Raw genomic sequence first — 14,622 nt, 5'->3', positions numbered from 1 at the left:
TGCTTACCGCCAACCATCGCCCCTAGTGCGCTGGTTGGTCACGGCGAGCAAGGAGCGCGCGCTGTTGACGGGAACGTGGCGCCCACCGCCCGGTGATCCTCCACAAGCTGACGATGCGCACTGTCTGCTAAATGTGAACTGAACGCATCATTCCTTGGGATCGAAACGAACGCATATAGAGTGCAATGGCTCGATCGGATCAACTCCGCAAGGCCGCTCTCAGATACATAGAGAGTACCCATAAGTGTTAGTGCTAGGTCGTAGGATGTTTACAGAGAGGCGCAAAGTCCGTTGACGCAAAAAGTAGCCAGAGCCTTTAGTGGTGTATTTTAGTTTCACTTGCTTTACAGTGCTTTTATCTAGGGCGAACAAGTTGGTTTTGTTAATGTAATATAGAACACAAAAACTTGACGAAACGTATCTCTAGTTATTAACACAATGTGCAGTATATTTACTCTTTGTCCAATCATAAAGCTCGCCCTCCGTGATGTCATATCCGATGTCAAAAACCGCCACTGTATGGTGACACCGTCAGCGCCATGAATTTGTTTTTGCGAGCTAATTAAAATATTAAAAACAGGAGCATACGCGGTACGACCGATGCTAATAGCATCACTACAACTCATTATATGCGACCAGCGGACAAAACAATGCACTGAAAATGTGTTTCGGGGCCCCTTTAAGACCTTAGTTACTTAACCGGATTAATTATTTACAACTGAACCAATGCAATTAAACTCAGAGTGCCACCTGCCAACCGTGACAGGTGCGGGCCACCTGCCCTGCCACAGTTGGCAGAAAAGTGGAGAGAGCAAAATCCCCTCTCCACGTTAACCTAGAGCGGAGGGAGAGGGAAGATACGAGATGGAAGAGAGAGACGGAGGGTGGAGTGCGAAGGGTGGCCAGATCAGATTTCGCTGATTCGCATTAGCACCCCAGGCTTTCTCTTGAGGCTGACAATGTTGATTCCCCGGCCAAGTGTAAGGATAAATAGCTTAACCAAAGCTATATCAGCTTTCGCTGATTGATGGTACTAAGCCGGTAAGTTTGGCTCTACAAATTTCTTTTTATCTTAAGTGATTCCATATACCTGTATTCTTTCCGTCTCAAAATCACAAGAAAAAGAGTAGCATGCTCCTTTTTGTCAATAACTGATGACTTTTTCTGTGTTGATTTAATCGAGGAAGTGGCGTTGGTTCAGTCGTCTATGCTGCGCAGTCGCCTGCACTCCTCGATCTAGACTTATATGGCGTTCCTTTTCACCTCACACTACATAGGTTCCTGGAGAAGTTAGGCAGTGAGAACACGCACGTTGATAGCACGAGCGTATCCCTATTAAGAACTGCGAACATTGCCAGGTTTCACGACTACTGAGAACGATAAGTGCTTTTGAAAGCGAGAAGTCGTGCAGTGTGAAGAATGCAGTCGGCACCAATGTATGGAATATATATATATTTAGAGACACTACGAAAATAGTGTGAAGTCTTTTGCATATTTCAAATTCGTGGTCACCCATCAAAAGACACTGCAAAGAAGGCAACTTAGTGGTACATCACAATGTCGTTTTGATCGTTGCAAGACCCAAATAAAGACTTCATATGCCTGGCCATCAGTCTAGGTGAGCGGAATTACACAGAAGTAACCGTGCTGTGGAAGGTTCACACTATCACAACGAATAGGGTGATGGATCTGTGGCCTACGCAGAGAAATTTATGCAAAATAAATTAATCGCGTAGGGCCTGACACTAAGGAACGTTTGTTTATTAGTAAGGGAAACAAACTGAGGTGTCTATTGTGAATTATATAGTTTTCGTTTTCTCTTGTTTATTACAAAGCGAGACAGTGACCATAGAGGTCACGTTCAGCAGCGAGCCTCCATCTCCTGTGCTGCGAATGGTTCGCCTCTGCGAAGTGTCTTTCGGAACAGTGTGCCTCTTCCCGCCTTCGCTGCGTATTGTCAAAGGAAGCGTGTCAGGTACGGAGAAAGTTGAAAGCCCGGTCATTTTTCGTGTTTTCATTAGCTCTGTGACAGAGTCCACCAAACGTTGTCTAATGGTGAAACTCTAGCGAATAATTACTAAAGACCAATGCACAAAATACTCACTTGAGCAAAAGATGCATGAGGAAAAAGTGGCTCGTATTTGATTTCGGACCATGAATGTGATAGCTCTCATCACTATCTTTAGAAACCCGCTTTTCTGGGCATTTGTCGTATTTTTTTTTTTGCCGAGTGGTTTAACTATGATTAATGACTGAAGCCTTGTACGGTACAAAAGTGCACAAGGTGTGAACGTGTTTGCAGTATACGCTTACGAGGGCGACCTTATGCACTCGGTCGTCCTTAATTAAACACTTCCAGCTGAGCGTCGTCCGTGAAGCGGAATAATATTTCTGCCTCCTGATGCTCATACACAACATGTTAAAAAAGGCGGACACGTCAAATCATTTTTTTTTACGGTTGATGTACGTGTGTTGCAAAGAGATGATATTATAGGAATATGTATTTATTTTTCAAGTCTAATGCACTTAAATTGATGAACGTTGTAAAAACAACAGCTGCGCAGTCGTTCACAACACGTTGGTTGTAACTGCGCTAGTCTGACAGGTTGGGGTTGATCAGCGTGTTGCTGCACTCTCAACATTTGAATTCCACAGATCCAGTTCCTGTCGACATATGCGTGCAGTACTTTCACAATATCACTCAGCTCTCCTCCGGCCTCTACTACTGCACTAAAGGGGCAGGCGGGCAATTTGTGCTTCGTTGCTCTGGCGGTAACGTTACCGAAAGCATTCACCGGGGTCTTCTAGAGCTTCAGATATGTCAAGGTAAGCACATTTATAGCAACTGTCTTTTGCATACCGTGCACGAATAAAGCAATCACATTTATGCTAATCTTCTACATTTGGCGGTGGCGGTGGCGGTGGCAGAAAACTTCATTTCAGAAATGCTGACTGGGAGACCGGCCCTCGTGGGCGGCGTCCTCAGTCCAGGACTCCGATCAGCCGTTGCTGATTGCGTGGGCTAGAGGCAGACAGAGCGGCTTGCCATGAGGAGGTGCTAGGGTGGGAAGCTTAGGCAGCAACTTTTTTGTGCCGCTAGCATGTGCTCTCAACAGAGCTACTGCGGCTGATGTGTCGCTTCCTACTACCTTCGAAACTAAAAAAGTGGTAGGCTTTTAACGTAGCTAAACCGTATAGACGTACGAAAGCATGTGTTTATCCTGCTTGAGTGATGATTTTCCTTTGCTAGGCCGTCGGCACGTCTGGTGACGATATTGGCTCGATAGAAATACTAGTTGGTGAATACAACGATGTGGAATGCGCAGCGCGAGAGTGTGTTTCAGTTTAACACGAGACGTGATCGGCTGCGGCGATAGCATAGAGCTCTCGTGCAGTGGCCAGCGAAGCTGGTCTGTTCGCGCCGCCGCGGGTTTGAATCCCAGTCACGGCAATATCTTATTTATTTATGATTTTTCTAAGGTCACCTTCGAGGGCAGGCTGCATACAAACTTCGTGACCCGATTTGACCTCCTGAAGTAGTGTTTTCGCAATGAAATGTCTTTGAAAATAAAAGCGTTGATAGCCGCCGCTGTTGCTCAGATGATAGAGCAACGCACGCAGCATACACAAGCTTCGGTTACAGCTCCCAACTTAAGCCTGTGCGCTTACCTTCAGCTTCGTGAATTACGTCCGAGCTAAAATAAATGCTGTTACTTTCCTCTGCTACCAAAAAAGGAATAATAGCAATGCTTACCCAAGCTTTCCTTAGTGCCGAAGACTTGGCTCGTTTCGCATGTGAAAATCTCCCTTATTCTTGTTTGCTCATTTCTTGTTTCGTAACTTTCTGCTGCTGTCGTTCCGTATTCATATATATATAAGCCTTAGTATGAAGTTTGAATAAAAATCTTTAGTTGCGAGTAAGCGCTGTGTAGCCCCCTGTGTGTAGTTGCTTTAATTTTCCACAGTGAAATCACTCGCCTACCTGCAGCTCTCAGCAAATACAAGACAAGCATCAGTGACACACAGGTGTCGACACTGGAGTCGCGTCACTTCAGGGTTCTTTAGTTTTAAACAGTGTGGTAAACAGCTACCGCTCGATTGCATTTTTCGTTTTCCTTTACAATAAATGGGGCACTACAATCAAGACATGCACTGGATGTTGAGCATAGTGCCTGACTGTACTCTATCGTAAAAGGCTTTAGTAAATATTGTTAAGTATCACTTCACCTTTAATGTGGTGGTAATAGTGGAGCTGTCGCGCTAAATTACACCACATAAACAGAACGAGAACAGACCCCGAAGCGCTTCTTCGTGTGTTCTCGTTCTATGCATGTGATATCTCCACAATGAAGCGCCAACTAGCCCCCGCTCTTGCCTTGTTATAGGTGGTCATATTTTGCTCCGAAATGTTAATTCAAGGGATTTGTTCCCCGTCACCTCTATCATATATGTGCAAGCTGTCAGGAACACCTCCTATGTCTGATGAAAGAGCTTATATGAGCACATAATATTTTTTGCTTCTTTCAGGTGCAGAGCGTAGGGAAGAAGGTGCCCAAGAGACATGGAAATTGGAAGCCATTGCAGGGATCTCCTTAGCTGCAGTTTTGTGTGCGGCTTTAATTGCAGTAGTCTTGGTATTAATTTTTCGAAAACGCCATTGCTACTACAGGTGAGTAAAATCTGCCTGAAAAAAAAAACCAGTCAGGCTTGAAAATATTATAAATTATCTGCACTGGCTTTAGCGACCGGTACTCTGTTTCTTTTTTGAATAGCAGCAACATTTCTCAAGAACCGCAATGCTATAGTTCTACAAGCGGTCTCCAGGCCACAATCGGCAAGTTATGCTGTAACTGTGGGCTTGTGTTTAGCCAACTCACTGTAGAAACATGAGACACAGCATGTTCTCGCATCCAAACCTGTGTGACAATGCTTAATGTGCAGCCTTTGCCAGAAATATATTGACACGAGGTACATCAGAATTCAAACCCTCCAGATACTTAACGAGTGGCGCCAACTCAGAATCTGCTCGTTGAAGCTGCGCCATACGGGAGATGCTAATGGCACAAAGAACAGGGCAATCTTCGGGGATGTCTTGCGTAGCCGGTTCCACGGGCGCTCGTGATAAACAGTCCGCGTCCTGGTGCTGCCGACCAGATTTATAGACGACCGTAACGTCGTACTCCTGTAAACGGAGGCTCCATCTGGCCAACCGGCCAGAAGGGTCTTGAATGCTGGCCAGCCAGCATAGCGAGTGATGATCGCTGACAACACGAAACGGTCGGCCGTAGATGTAAGGTCGAAACTTACTCAGATCCCAGATGACGGCAAGGCACTCTTTTTCGGTCGTCGAATAGTTCCGTTCCGATCGAGAAAGTGTGCGGCTCGCGTAGGCGATTACTCGCTCTGCGCCGTCCTGCCACTGTACGAGGATCGCTCCGAGGCCGACATTGCTGGCGTCAGTGTGGACATCAGTCTCTGCATTCTCGTCAAAATGAGCTAGTATTGGTGGACTTTGAAGGCGGCAGCGGAGTTCCTCGAAGGCTGCGTCTTGGGCACTTCCCCATACGAAGGGTGTGTCATCTCGAGTCAAGGCAGTCAATGGCTCAGCTAGGCGAGAAAAATCTTTAACAAAGCGGCGGTAATACGAGCAGAGGCCCAAAAAACGTCGGAGGGCCTTCTTGTCGGTTGGGCGTGGGAAACTGGAGACGGCGGAAGTCTTGTCGGGGTCTGGAAGAACACCTTGTGCGCTGACAACATGTCCTAAGAAACGGAGCTCCTCGAAGGCGAAATGGCATTTCTCTGGCTTGATCGTTAGTTGTGCAGACTGAAGAGCTTGAAGGACAATGCGCAATCGCTGCAAGTGTTGTTCGAAGCTAGACGAAAAGATGACCACGTCGTCCAGGTACACAAGGCACGTCTGCCACTTCAAACCAGCTAAAACAGTGTCCATCATGCGTTGAAATGTGGCCGGAGCGGAGCAAAGTCCAAACGGGAGCACCTTAAATTCGTACAGACCGTCGGGTGTCACGAAAGCCGTTTTCTCGCGGTCTCGCTCGTCCACCTCGATCTGCCAATATCCGCTTTTCAGATCTAAGGAAGAGAAGAACCTGGCGTCCCGGAGTCGGTCAAGGGCATCATCGATCCTCGGGAGTGGGTATACGTCCTTTTTGGTAACATTATTCAGTCCTGTAATCAACACAGAATTGCAACGTGTTGTCTTTCTTTTTCACCAGGACCACCGGCGACGCCCACGGACGTGTTGACGGCTGTATAACGTCGTCTGCAAGCATTTCATCGACTTGCGTCCTAATAGCTTCGCGCTCTTTAGGCGAAACGCGGTATGGACGCTGACAAACTGGTGGCGTGGCCGAATCGGTGACAATGCGATGCTTGGCTACCGGCGTACGTCCGACCATGGAGCTCGCCGCGAAGCAATCTTTAAAATCAAGTAGCAGCGACGACAGAAGGTTCTTCTGATGAGGTGACAACTCCGGGTTGATTTTAACCTTCTGAAGGGCGTTACTTGGTGCGGCATCGTCGTGAAGATTCACCTGTACGGGCCACAGATTCGGCAACCTATCCACGTCGTCGAGGAAGGCGACGGCCGTTCCCTTGGCGAGGTGCTGAATTTTGTTTCTTGAAATTCGTCAGAAAAACTGTCGCACAGCCGTCATTCAGTTCAACAAGACCGCTCGCGATAGCCACACCCTTCTCGAACAACAGCGAAGGGTGACTGTCCGCAATACCTTCGTAGTCGTGAAACGAGTCGTTCCTCACTAACACCAGCACACTGGACCGTGGTGGCAGCATTACGTCGTCTTCGACTATACGCAGAGCGTTGACTCCTGAGCCTTCTGTGTTACTGTTCGCCACGGCTTGCTTCGTCGAAAATGTGACTCGCGCCTCGTGTGGATCGATCACAGCACCGTTTGCCTGTAGAAAGTCGAGGTCCAGGATCAAATCTCTCGAACACTCGCTCAACACGACGAATTCACCCACGTAGACGAAACCGCGGATGCCGACTCGGGCTGTGCACCTTCCGGCCGGGCTAATGAGGTGACCTCCAGCCGTGCGAATGCTAGGGCCCAACCATGGTGTCAGAACTTTGCTCAATTCCTGGGCGAGGGTGTGGCTCATCACGGAATAGTCAGCCCCAGCATCAAGTAAAGCGATGGTGTCAGCTCCGTCAATCGTCACACGCAAATCAGAAGTAGCTTGTCGGATGCTGTCGCTACCCTGCCCCGGTGAGGAATCAGCGTATCGGTATATCGGCGGCGGAGGATCTTCAGTTTTCCCGACAGCAGCGGCCTTGCCTCCGAAGATCGCTGGAATTAGTTTTCCCGGCGTGGACTGGGAAAACGCCGCTCAGGGTAGCCGGCGTCTCGGCGAGGGCTTGGGGAACGGTAACGCAGCGGAGATGACGACCTAGGATCGTAGCGACCGTATGTCCCAGGCCTCTCACGGGCCGACAGATGAGCTTCAATTTCGAATGGTCGTTCGCCATTCCGGGGGCAAGGGTCGTCGGGCGCGAAACCACGCAGACCCACTCGGCGGTACGGGCAGGCCCTGTAAAGATGTCCCGCCTCACCACACTGGTAGCAAAGGGGCCGCCGGTCCGGTGCACGCCACACTTCACACTTCCGTGGCCGCTGATAAGCTGGTCGAGCAGGCACACGGGAAAGACCAGACTGCTGCGCTGCGTGAGTCGCGGTATTCACGTCGTAGCCTGGCGTTGGGGCCCGGCAGAGGACAGATGCATAGGTTGTTCTGACCTCAGTCTGTCTTAGGATCTCAGGCAGTTGTTGCTGCTGTGCTGCTAGGCGCACCTCGTCCCGGACGACTTCAGACAGCGATGTAACAGACGGCGCGCTGGGAGGCAGCTGCAGGCTTGTAATTCCTCCCTGACGATCGACCTGATTGCCAACGGCGCAAATCTCCTCCTCTGAAGCCAGCCGGCTTTCTGCAGCCCATAGCACCACCAAAGACCCCTTTTCAGCAAATTGGCATAGACCTCCTCGGCCCTTTTCCGAAGTCGACCAGAGGAAACCGGTGGATTGCGGTCGCGACAGATTATTTGACCCGATACGCTGAGACCACGTCAATTGCAAACGGTACTGCTGCTGAAGTCGCCGACTTCTTCGTCCACAACATCGCCCTGCGTCATGGCGCTCCTGCAGCTATCGTTACTGACCGTGGAGCTGCATTTACGGCCCGCTTCACTCAGGCTGTACTCAAGCTCACGCACACCAGCCATAGACGTACAACAGCCTACCACCCGCAGACAAATGGCTTGGTAGAACGCCTCAACAGGACCTTGATCGACATGCTTTCCATGTATATTGATATCGAGCACAAGACATGGGACGAAATTCTCCCATACGCAACATTCGCGTATAATACCGCGCAGCAAGAGACGACGCAGTTCACTCCGTTTGAATTAGTCTTCGGTCGACAGGTTACCACCCCCCTCGATGCTATGCTACCCGTGGACCCCCCTGACAGTGAGAGTGAACTTGTTGTCGACGTCGCCACCTATGTTCAGCGCGCGGAAGAAGCACGGCAACTGGCCAGACACCGCATTCACCGTCAGCAGCAGATCGATGCTGACCGCTACAACCTTGGACGCCGCTACGTTACCTACCACCCAGGCGACTATGTGTGGGTTTGGACGCCCGTTCGTCGTCGCGGACTGTCCGAAAAGTTACTGCGCCGCTACTTCGGCCCTTACCTTGTTGTCCGCCGCCTCAGCGACGTAACGTACGAAGTTGCACCAGCCTCGCCAGCTCGTTCATCGCACAACGGCAAGCGCAGCGACGTTGTGCATGTGGTGCGAATGAAGCCGTACTACGAGCGACCCCCCGAGTGACTTTCCGGCTACATGTAGTCATATTCCGTGATGTCAGACTCGTGGTGTACCTCTTGTACACTTTTTCTCCCCTCTATTCGGTCTGACGGTAACACCGCATCGGGGCGATGCTCCTGAAGAGTGGGCAGTGACACGAGGATTGGAAGTAGAAGAAGAAAGAGATCGCAGCCTCTAGAAGTAGACGAAGCTGAAGTGTAGGCCCGTTTCTCCGGTGCCCTGGTTTAGCCGCTGCAGTTCCTTTTCAGTGTAACAACTGTTACAATATAACCAACAGGGTTCGCTTCCGGGCCTCACATGCCTTGTTTTTCATCGTCAGCGTTCGAAACCTCTTAATGTTGAGAAAAACACTTGTCTTCACCCCTTCGATGCTTAGGAGTGGCAGGGTTTCTAGAAAGCACCACTCCACGGATTTCAAAGAAACTCTTTGAGCTGTACATTTTGGCATTGGTTTCACTATGTGAGACGAATATTTCACACCATTGCGGTTTGGGTGTGCAGAAGAACTCTGTGTGTTGCTAACGAAAATGCAGCTCAGGATGAGACTTCATAATGCTCTGAATTCTTACACCTACAGAAAAGCATGTAGTCAGGTTCGTAGATTTGTGCAGCACACCTTAAATTTCTTCTTTTCTCGGGATGTACTTAAAAGGCCCTCCACTTCTGCGGATCGAATTCCAAGGTCTTATCACTTTTCGCTGTTGGCAGTAAAAAAGCGAAGCGTGAGCACCGAAAAGAAATGGCTAAAACTAACAGCCCTCTACCCTGTCAGTGTGCTACACAAGGAAAAGGATGGCACGGGCCCGGCTGATTAAGGAGTAGAATGGGAATAGGTGCACTGAACTGTGATCATATCGTAAGCGAAACTTACGATTCTTATCATATATATCCGTGTGCAAGATCGGGAACTGACTGTTTTTGCGCTTCGGCTGCTGTCTCGCTTACTGCTTCATGTAGGTGCTAAAGGCTACTAACAGAGGGGTGATTCTGTTAACGCATTGTATTTCCACAATGACTCCATTGAATACTTTTTATCAAACGGGGGCTCATGTGTTGTTTGCACGTAAAGAATTTCTGGCTCAAGGAGAGAGAGAGAGAGGTGACCTTTAAATCCGCACACGATTACTTCTGGCAAATGTTGAGACCAGTTACGATACCCGCTTCATTTGCTGTCTGAGCAGCTTAATTTTGACCGGACAGCATCAAGTTGCGACCAGGGGCGTAGCCAGGGGGAGGGGGGGGGGGTTAAAGCCCTCCCCCCCTCCTTCGAAATTTTTTCGAACTGTCACGCACCGCTAATCAAAACAACCACCGGCGCCGGAAGTCATTCTGAATTTTGCCACCTACAGTATCTTTCTCAGACTAGAAAAGACATTTTGGCGCGAACATTGCTAACTCTGGTTGGATTTCGTGGCAACTCCCATGAACCTGGAGTCATGTAACGCAAGGGGCTCCATCCCAGCACAAACTTTCAAGGGACTATAGATGGCTTACTGTTGCGACTAAAATTTCGGTGCAATTACTCGTAATACATGATAGGTGACAGCTGCTGCTGTGCATGTGCAGTACACTGTAACGAAGGACAACGTCATTCAGATTTTTCCCTGGCCGCTGCATATGTACAAAAATGCGAATGTTCTTGAACGACAAACATTCATTAAAATATTTGTCCTCTACGAGCTAATTTCATGGCCTTTACGTTTTTCATATCAGCGGCATGCACTGCTTTGTTCGTTCCGGACCGATATAGTTCTAGACTTCGTGTGGTATTTTCTTTACTTAATTATTACGCAAAAACTTGGAAGCATTGGTATCGGTTATATCTGCCACGAGTGAACGATAAGGGGATTGTTGGTATCACATGATTACAAAACATAAAACTGAGCAGGGGACAAGACACAGAAGGGAAGCAAATAGGACGAGCTCGTCCTCTTTCCTTCTCTCCTGTGTCTTGTCCCCTGCTGAGTTTTGTTTTGTAGTCATGTCTGCCACGATTTTTAAGACATTCGAATACATTATTTTATTTTAAAAATACATATTTCACTTGTCTAGGCAGTGCGTAGCGTTATCTAATACACAATGGCATTGTCAATGGCAATGGCAATGCAGTTGTTGTTGCGTTTGATCCTTGCACAAATTCTATGAGGAGGCCGCGCTGCAACATGAGCCCCCCCCCCCCCCCCCCCCCCGAACAAAACTTCTGGCTACGCACTGGTTGCTACCATCAGCTACCCGAATCCACTGGCGAACATTCATGCAGGACTTTGCAAGTTTGGCCCAGAATTCTTAACATGACTGCGAAAACCTTGTAGAGACACTTAAGCTCCGCCTTAGGGGGGAGACTGCTCTTGGAGAAAAGATTTTTGTTTCTGCGCCAAATTTAATCAAATTACACACCCTTGACTAATTTTTTGTGCTGATTCCAAAAATGTCATTGGTTGCATGATAGGCTGATTAGTTCCTGAGATACACTTAATTAATACCCTTTATTAATAAGTACAATTAAGAGAAAAAGCACATTAAAAAGGTAATAAATTGCACTTTGTTAGGTTCTACAAACCAAAAGGAATGAAATGTTGGAAACTGTTTTTTGATTTTACCGTCATAAGTAATTTTTATAGACATTGAAACTCAAGGTACAAATAGTGCCTAACTTGCAATCGAGAAATAGGGCAAATTAAAAAATTTGTGAACTTTAATTACAAATTCTGCTCCCAACATTGCCTAGTGTACACATATGGCTACGTGCTAAAAAAATAATTGTGGTTCTATCTGCCATATATGCTGAGATATGCTAATTTGGGATTTGCTACGAGTCCAAAATTTCCATTTTGAGAAAAACAGCAAAAACAAGTGAAGTGTTGTTTATGGCAAAGTACTTCAAATTTATTCACATACTGGCATTAGCAGACACCTAATAGCCTCCTGGGACGTAGTCTGTCTGACCAGAGTGATTGGAATGGCGCTTTTTCAGTGTGCGCTGCCCATGCGTTTCTGCACGTGGTTCACACAATCCTCCTTATGGATTTCAATATATCCATACACTTCAGCTTCTTCCAAAGCGGGGAACGTGCGACTGTCTCCGTCAGACAGCTTTGTGGTATAACGGAGGTTGTGTTGCTGCAGGGAACGCTGAAATAAGATCAGGGCAGCCTCAACCTCCATTTCACCAGCCTTCTTTGATGTGTTTTTTTGGCAGATGTGGCTCTGCTTCCACAATGGGTACGCCGGGTCGTCTTCCTTGGGGCCCTGCTCACAGCCGGCGCAAAAATTGCTCAGAACAACAAAGTCAAGAACAAGCCCTGTGAACAGTTCAATCACAGTTCCGACGCCGATGTGCGATGAATGCCCACGTGTCATCCATGAGCCGTCGAATGACACCGCGACGTTTCCCGGATTCCCGAAATTCAACTCTGTGTAAACTTCCCGAACTGATCGCGCGCAGTCGGAAGTCAACTTCTGAGCCGCACGGTCCACCGCGGGCGTCAACTTTTTCTTGACGTATTTCTGCCAAGTTTTTGAATGCAGACCGCGGTGGGAAATATTCATCACCGAAAATATGTCATTCAACGCGGCACGCTGGTTTCCCGTTGACTGCATCGCGCGCGCGGCGAGGATGTTCACCACGAACGGGCTGTCTGGTCGGTCTCCACACGCGGCGAACTCCATCGAGATGAAATGTCGCCACAGTTCTCACATGTCAGGGTCAGTTTGGCGGCGAGGCCGTACTCTCTGTCGGATTTTTCAATCGTCACGTCGCCGTTGCATACTTTGCACTTCACTGACGCGAGCATCTCGTTCAAGAAACGCAAGCTGACGATGGAGAAGGTATCGCTGGGTGGGGCACTTGCGGAGTCTCCCATTCCACCGAAGAACGCTGCCTTGCGCTCTGTTGCTGCCGCTGATGCCATCTGCTGTTAGGCCTAGCTCGGACGGCACCTCCCGATCTGCTGGCGGAGTCGTATCCACGGCGCTTGAGGTGTCCGCAGTGCTCGAGGTGACCGTGGCGCTCTTCTTCAGGTTGTTAATAAGCGATTTTTTCCTCTTTTTCCCATATCTGTGAGTCGTGCGGAACTTTGGCGCCGGCGTTGACATCGTCGCGAGATGCACCAGCGAACACACCTTGGTAAGATGGCTACCGCTTGCGCTCAACAGACGCATCCAGCAGACGACACGAGACCCTTCAGCCAATCAGATAGCAACTTTCAGTCACGTGCACCGACTAGCGAATAGCATCGCGCGTTGCGACTGCTTTTTGGCGGAATTTTCTCCCTCATCCAATAAGCATAAAAGAGCAGCAACTGCGCGAAATTCAAAACGAAAAGCAGCTCTTCCAAATGAAACCAAGATGGCCGCGATCGCTGCAGTGAAACCATAATAGGATGTCGCGGAAAAAGCCCCATTATTGCGCGAAAATCTGCCGAGAGAGAGCTCGGGTCGAAGTTTTATCCTCATTTTACAGCTCAAATATTGGCTCTGGAGATTAGAAAATTCACAGGCTGGTAGAGAAACAGCTGCAGATTTCTAAAATTTCATTTTTGAAAAATCGATTTTTTTCGCGATTTTTTAGCTTCCAAGAGCCGTCTCCCCCCTTAATTCGACACGAAAGCGTTAAACGGCCCCTTCAGCGGCCTGGAGCCCTCTTTGAGGATCACTTCGCAGACGCGGGCACTGTTCTTTTTTACCATCACATAACGCTGAACTGCTTTTTAGAGCACAATGCGAACGCATTACACATCCCTGCCGCGCACGCGCTCCATCCATGCCCCTTTATGCGGAATTGAACATTCCCTACTTTACATTCATAGATCGCTGAGAATCCTCATACTCTACTCCCGCTGAGGTGCAGAGGTTAAGCGATAAGGCACTGCCCCGGCAGATAGCCTTTCTTTGCTGTCCTCGTCTTTCGCGCTATTTTTCCAGAAGCTGTATCACCAACTCGCCTGTCTTTTCATCGTCTTGAGCATTTTAAACACAGTCGCCGGGGGAAGGGGGGGGGGGGGGGGGGGGTCTTGGAGCCCCTGGTTGCTCTCCACCGCCCGCGACCAATCAATAAATTTTCCGCCTATCACGGCAGGCAGTTTGTCACAATACGGTGGACGGGTTTCCGCCTGCCACGATGGGCAGGTTGTGATGACATAACAAGGTCACGTGACCAGCCACCTGCTCTTCTCGACACGCTAACGCCACCGATACCGGGGTTCGCGCTGCACAGGTTCCTTAACGCTGTCGCGTTGAAGTGTAAGCGTGTCGGAATTACTGGGTGAAAGAACCCTCCGCAACGCTGTTTGTATTCACTCGAGAGCCAAGAATTTAAAAAAGAACAAATTCATATGCGTCTTTTAAACGAAGTTGAGTACCCTCTTGGCAAGACGTGCAACAAATTTAATCTCCTAGTGCCGCATTTAGGGTAGCAGAGCGTTTATCCGCCCTTACGAGTCTTATCAGAGTTAGCAATACACACCTGGTGCTACTGCAGTTACTCCTCCGTAGCCTGCCGCGGCGGCACGTGTTTCGATGCAGGTAAAACTCAAAAGGCGCCCGTGTGCTGTGCCATGTTTGTGTAAGATCTCCAGGTTGTCGAAATTATTCCGGAGCCTTGCACTATGGCACCTCTTTCTCCTTTCACTGCCTTCTTCCTTCTTGCCCACACGGCGCGGTTGAGAACTCGACCGAGTAGTGAGACAGTTATTGCGCCATTTCCTTTCCTGCAGAACAAGTTTTGTATTACGTTTCTCCACTAAAACCTGTTCGTTCAT

At 48.7% G+C, this 14,622-nt stretch overlaps 1 protein-coding gene across 1 annotated transcript in view; it reads left to right on the top strand.

Annotated features, from left to right (window-relative positions):
• The window catches only part of LOC144136258 (glycoprotein antigen BM86-like), a 47,631-nt gene that overhangs the window by 30,513 nt on the left and 2,496 nt on the right, over nucleotides 1-14,622 (top strand). The window contains exons 12-14 of the mRNA XM_077668457.1: nucleotides 1,836-1,975; nucleotides 2,656-2,826; nucleotides 4,528-4,669. Coding sequence (XP_077524583.1) covers nucleotides 1,836-1,975; nucleotides 2,656-2,826; nucleotides 4,528-4,669 — 453 coding nt within the window. The remainder of the gene's footprint in view (nucleotides 1-1,835; nucleotides 1,976-2,655; nucleotides 2,827-4,527; nucleotides 4,670-14,622) is intronic.

This window comes from Amblyomma americanum, chromosome 6, assembly GCF_052857255.1.
Source record: "Amblyomma americanum isolate KBUSLIRL-KWMA chromosome 6, ASM5285725v1, whole genome shotgun sequence".
In the NCBI taxonomy this organism is placed as follows: Eukaryota; Metazoa; Arthropoda; class Arachnida; order Ixodida; family Ixodidae; genus Amblyomma; species Amblyomma americanum.
The sequence above is the reverse complement of the archived record's forward strand: the minus strand, read 5'-3'. Positions and strand labels throughout refer to the sequence as shown.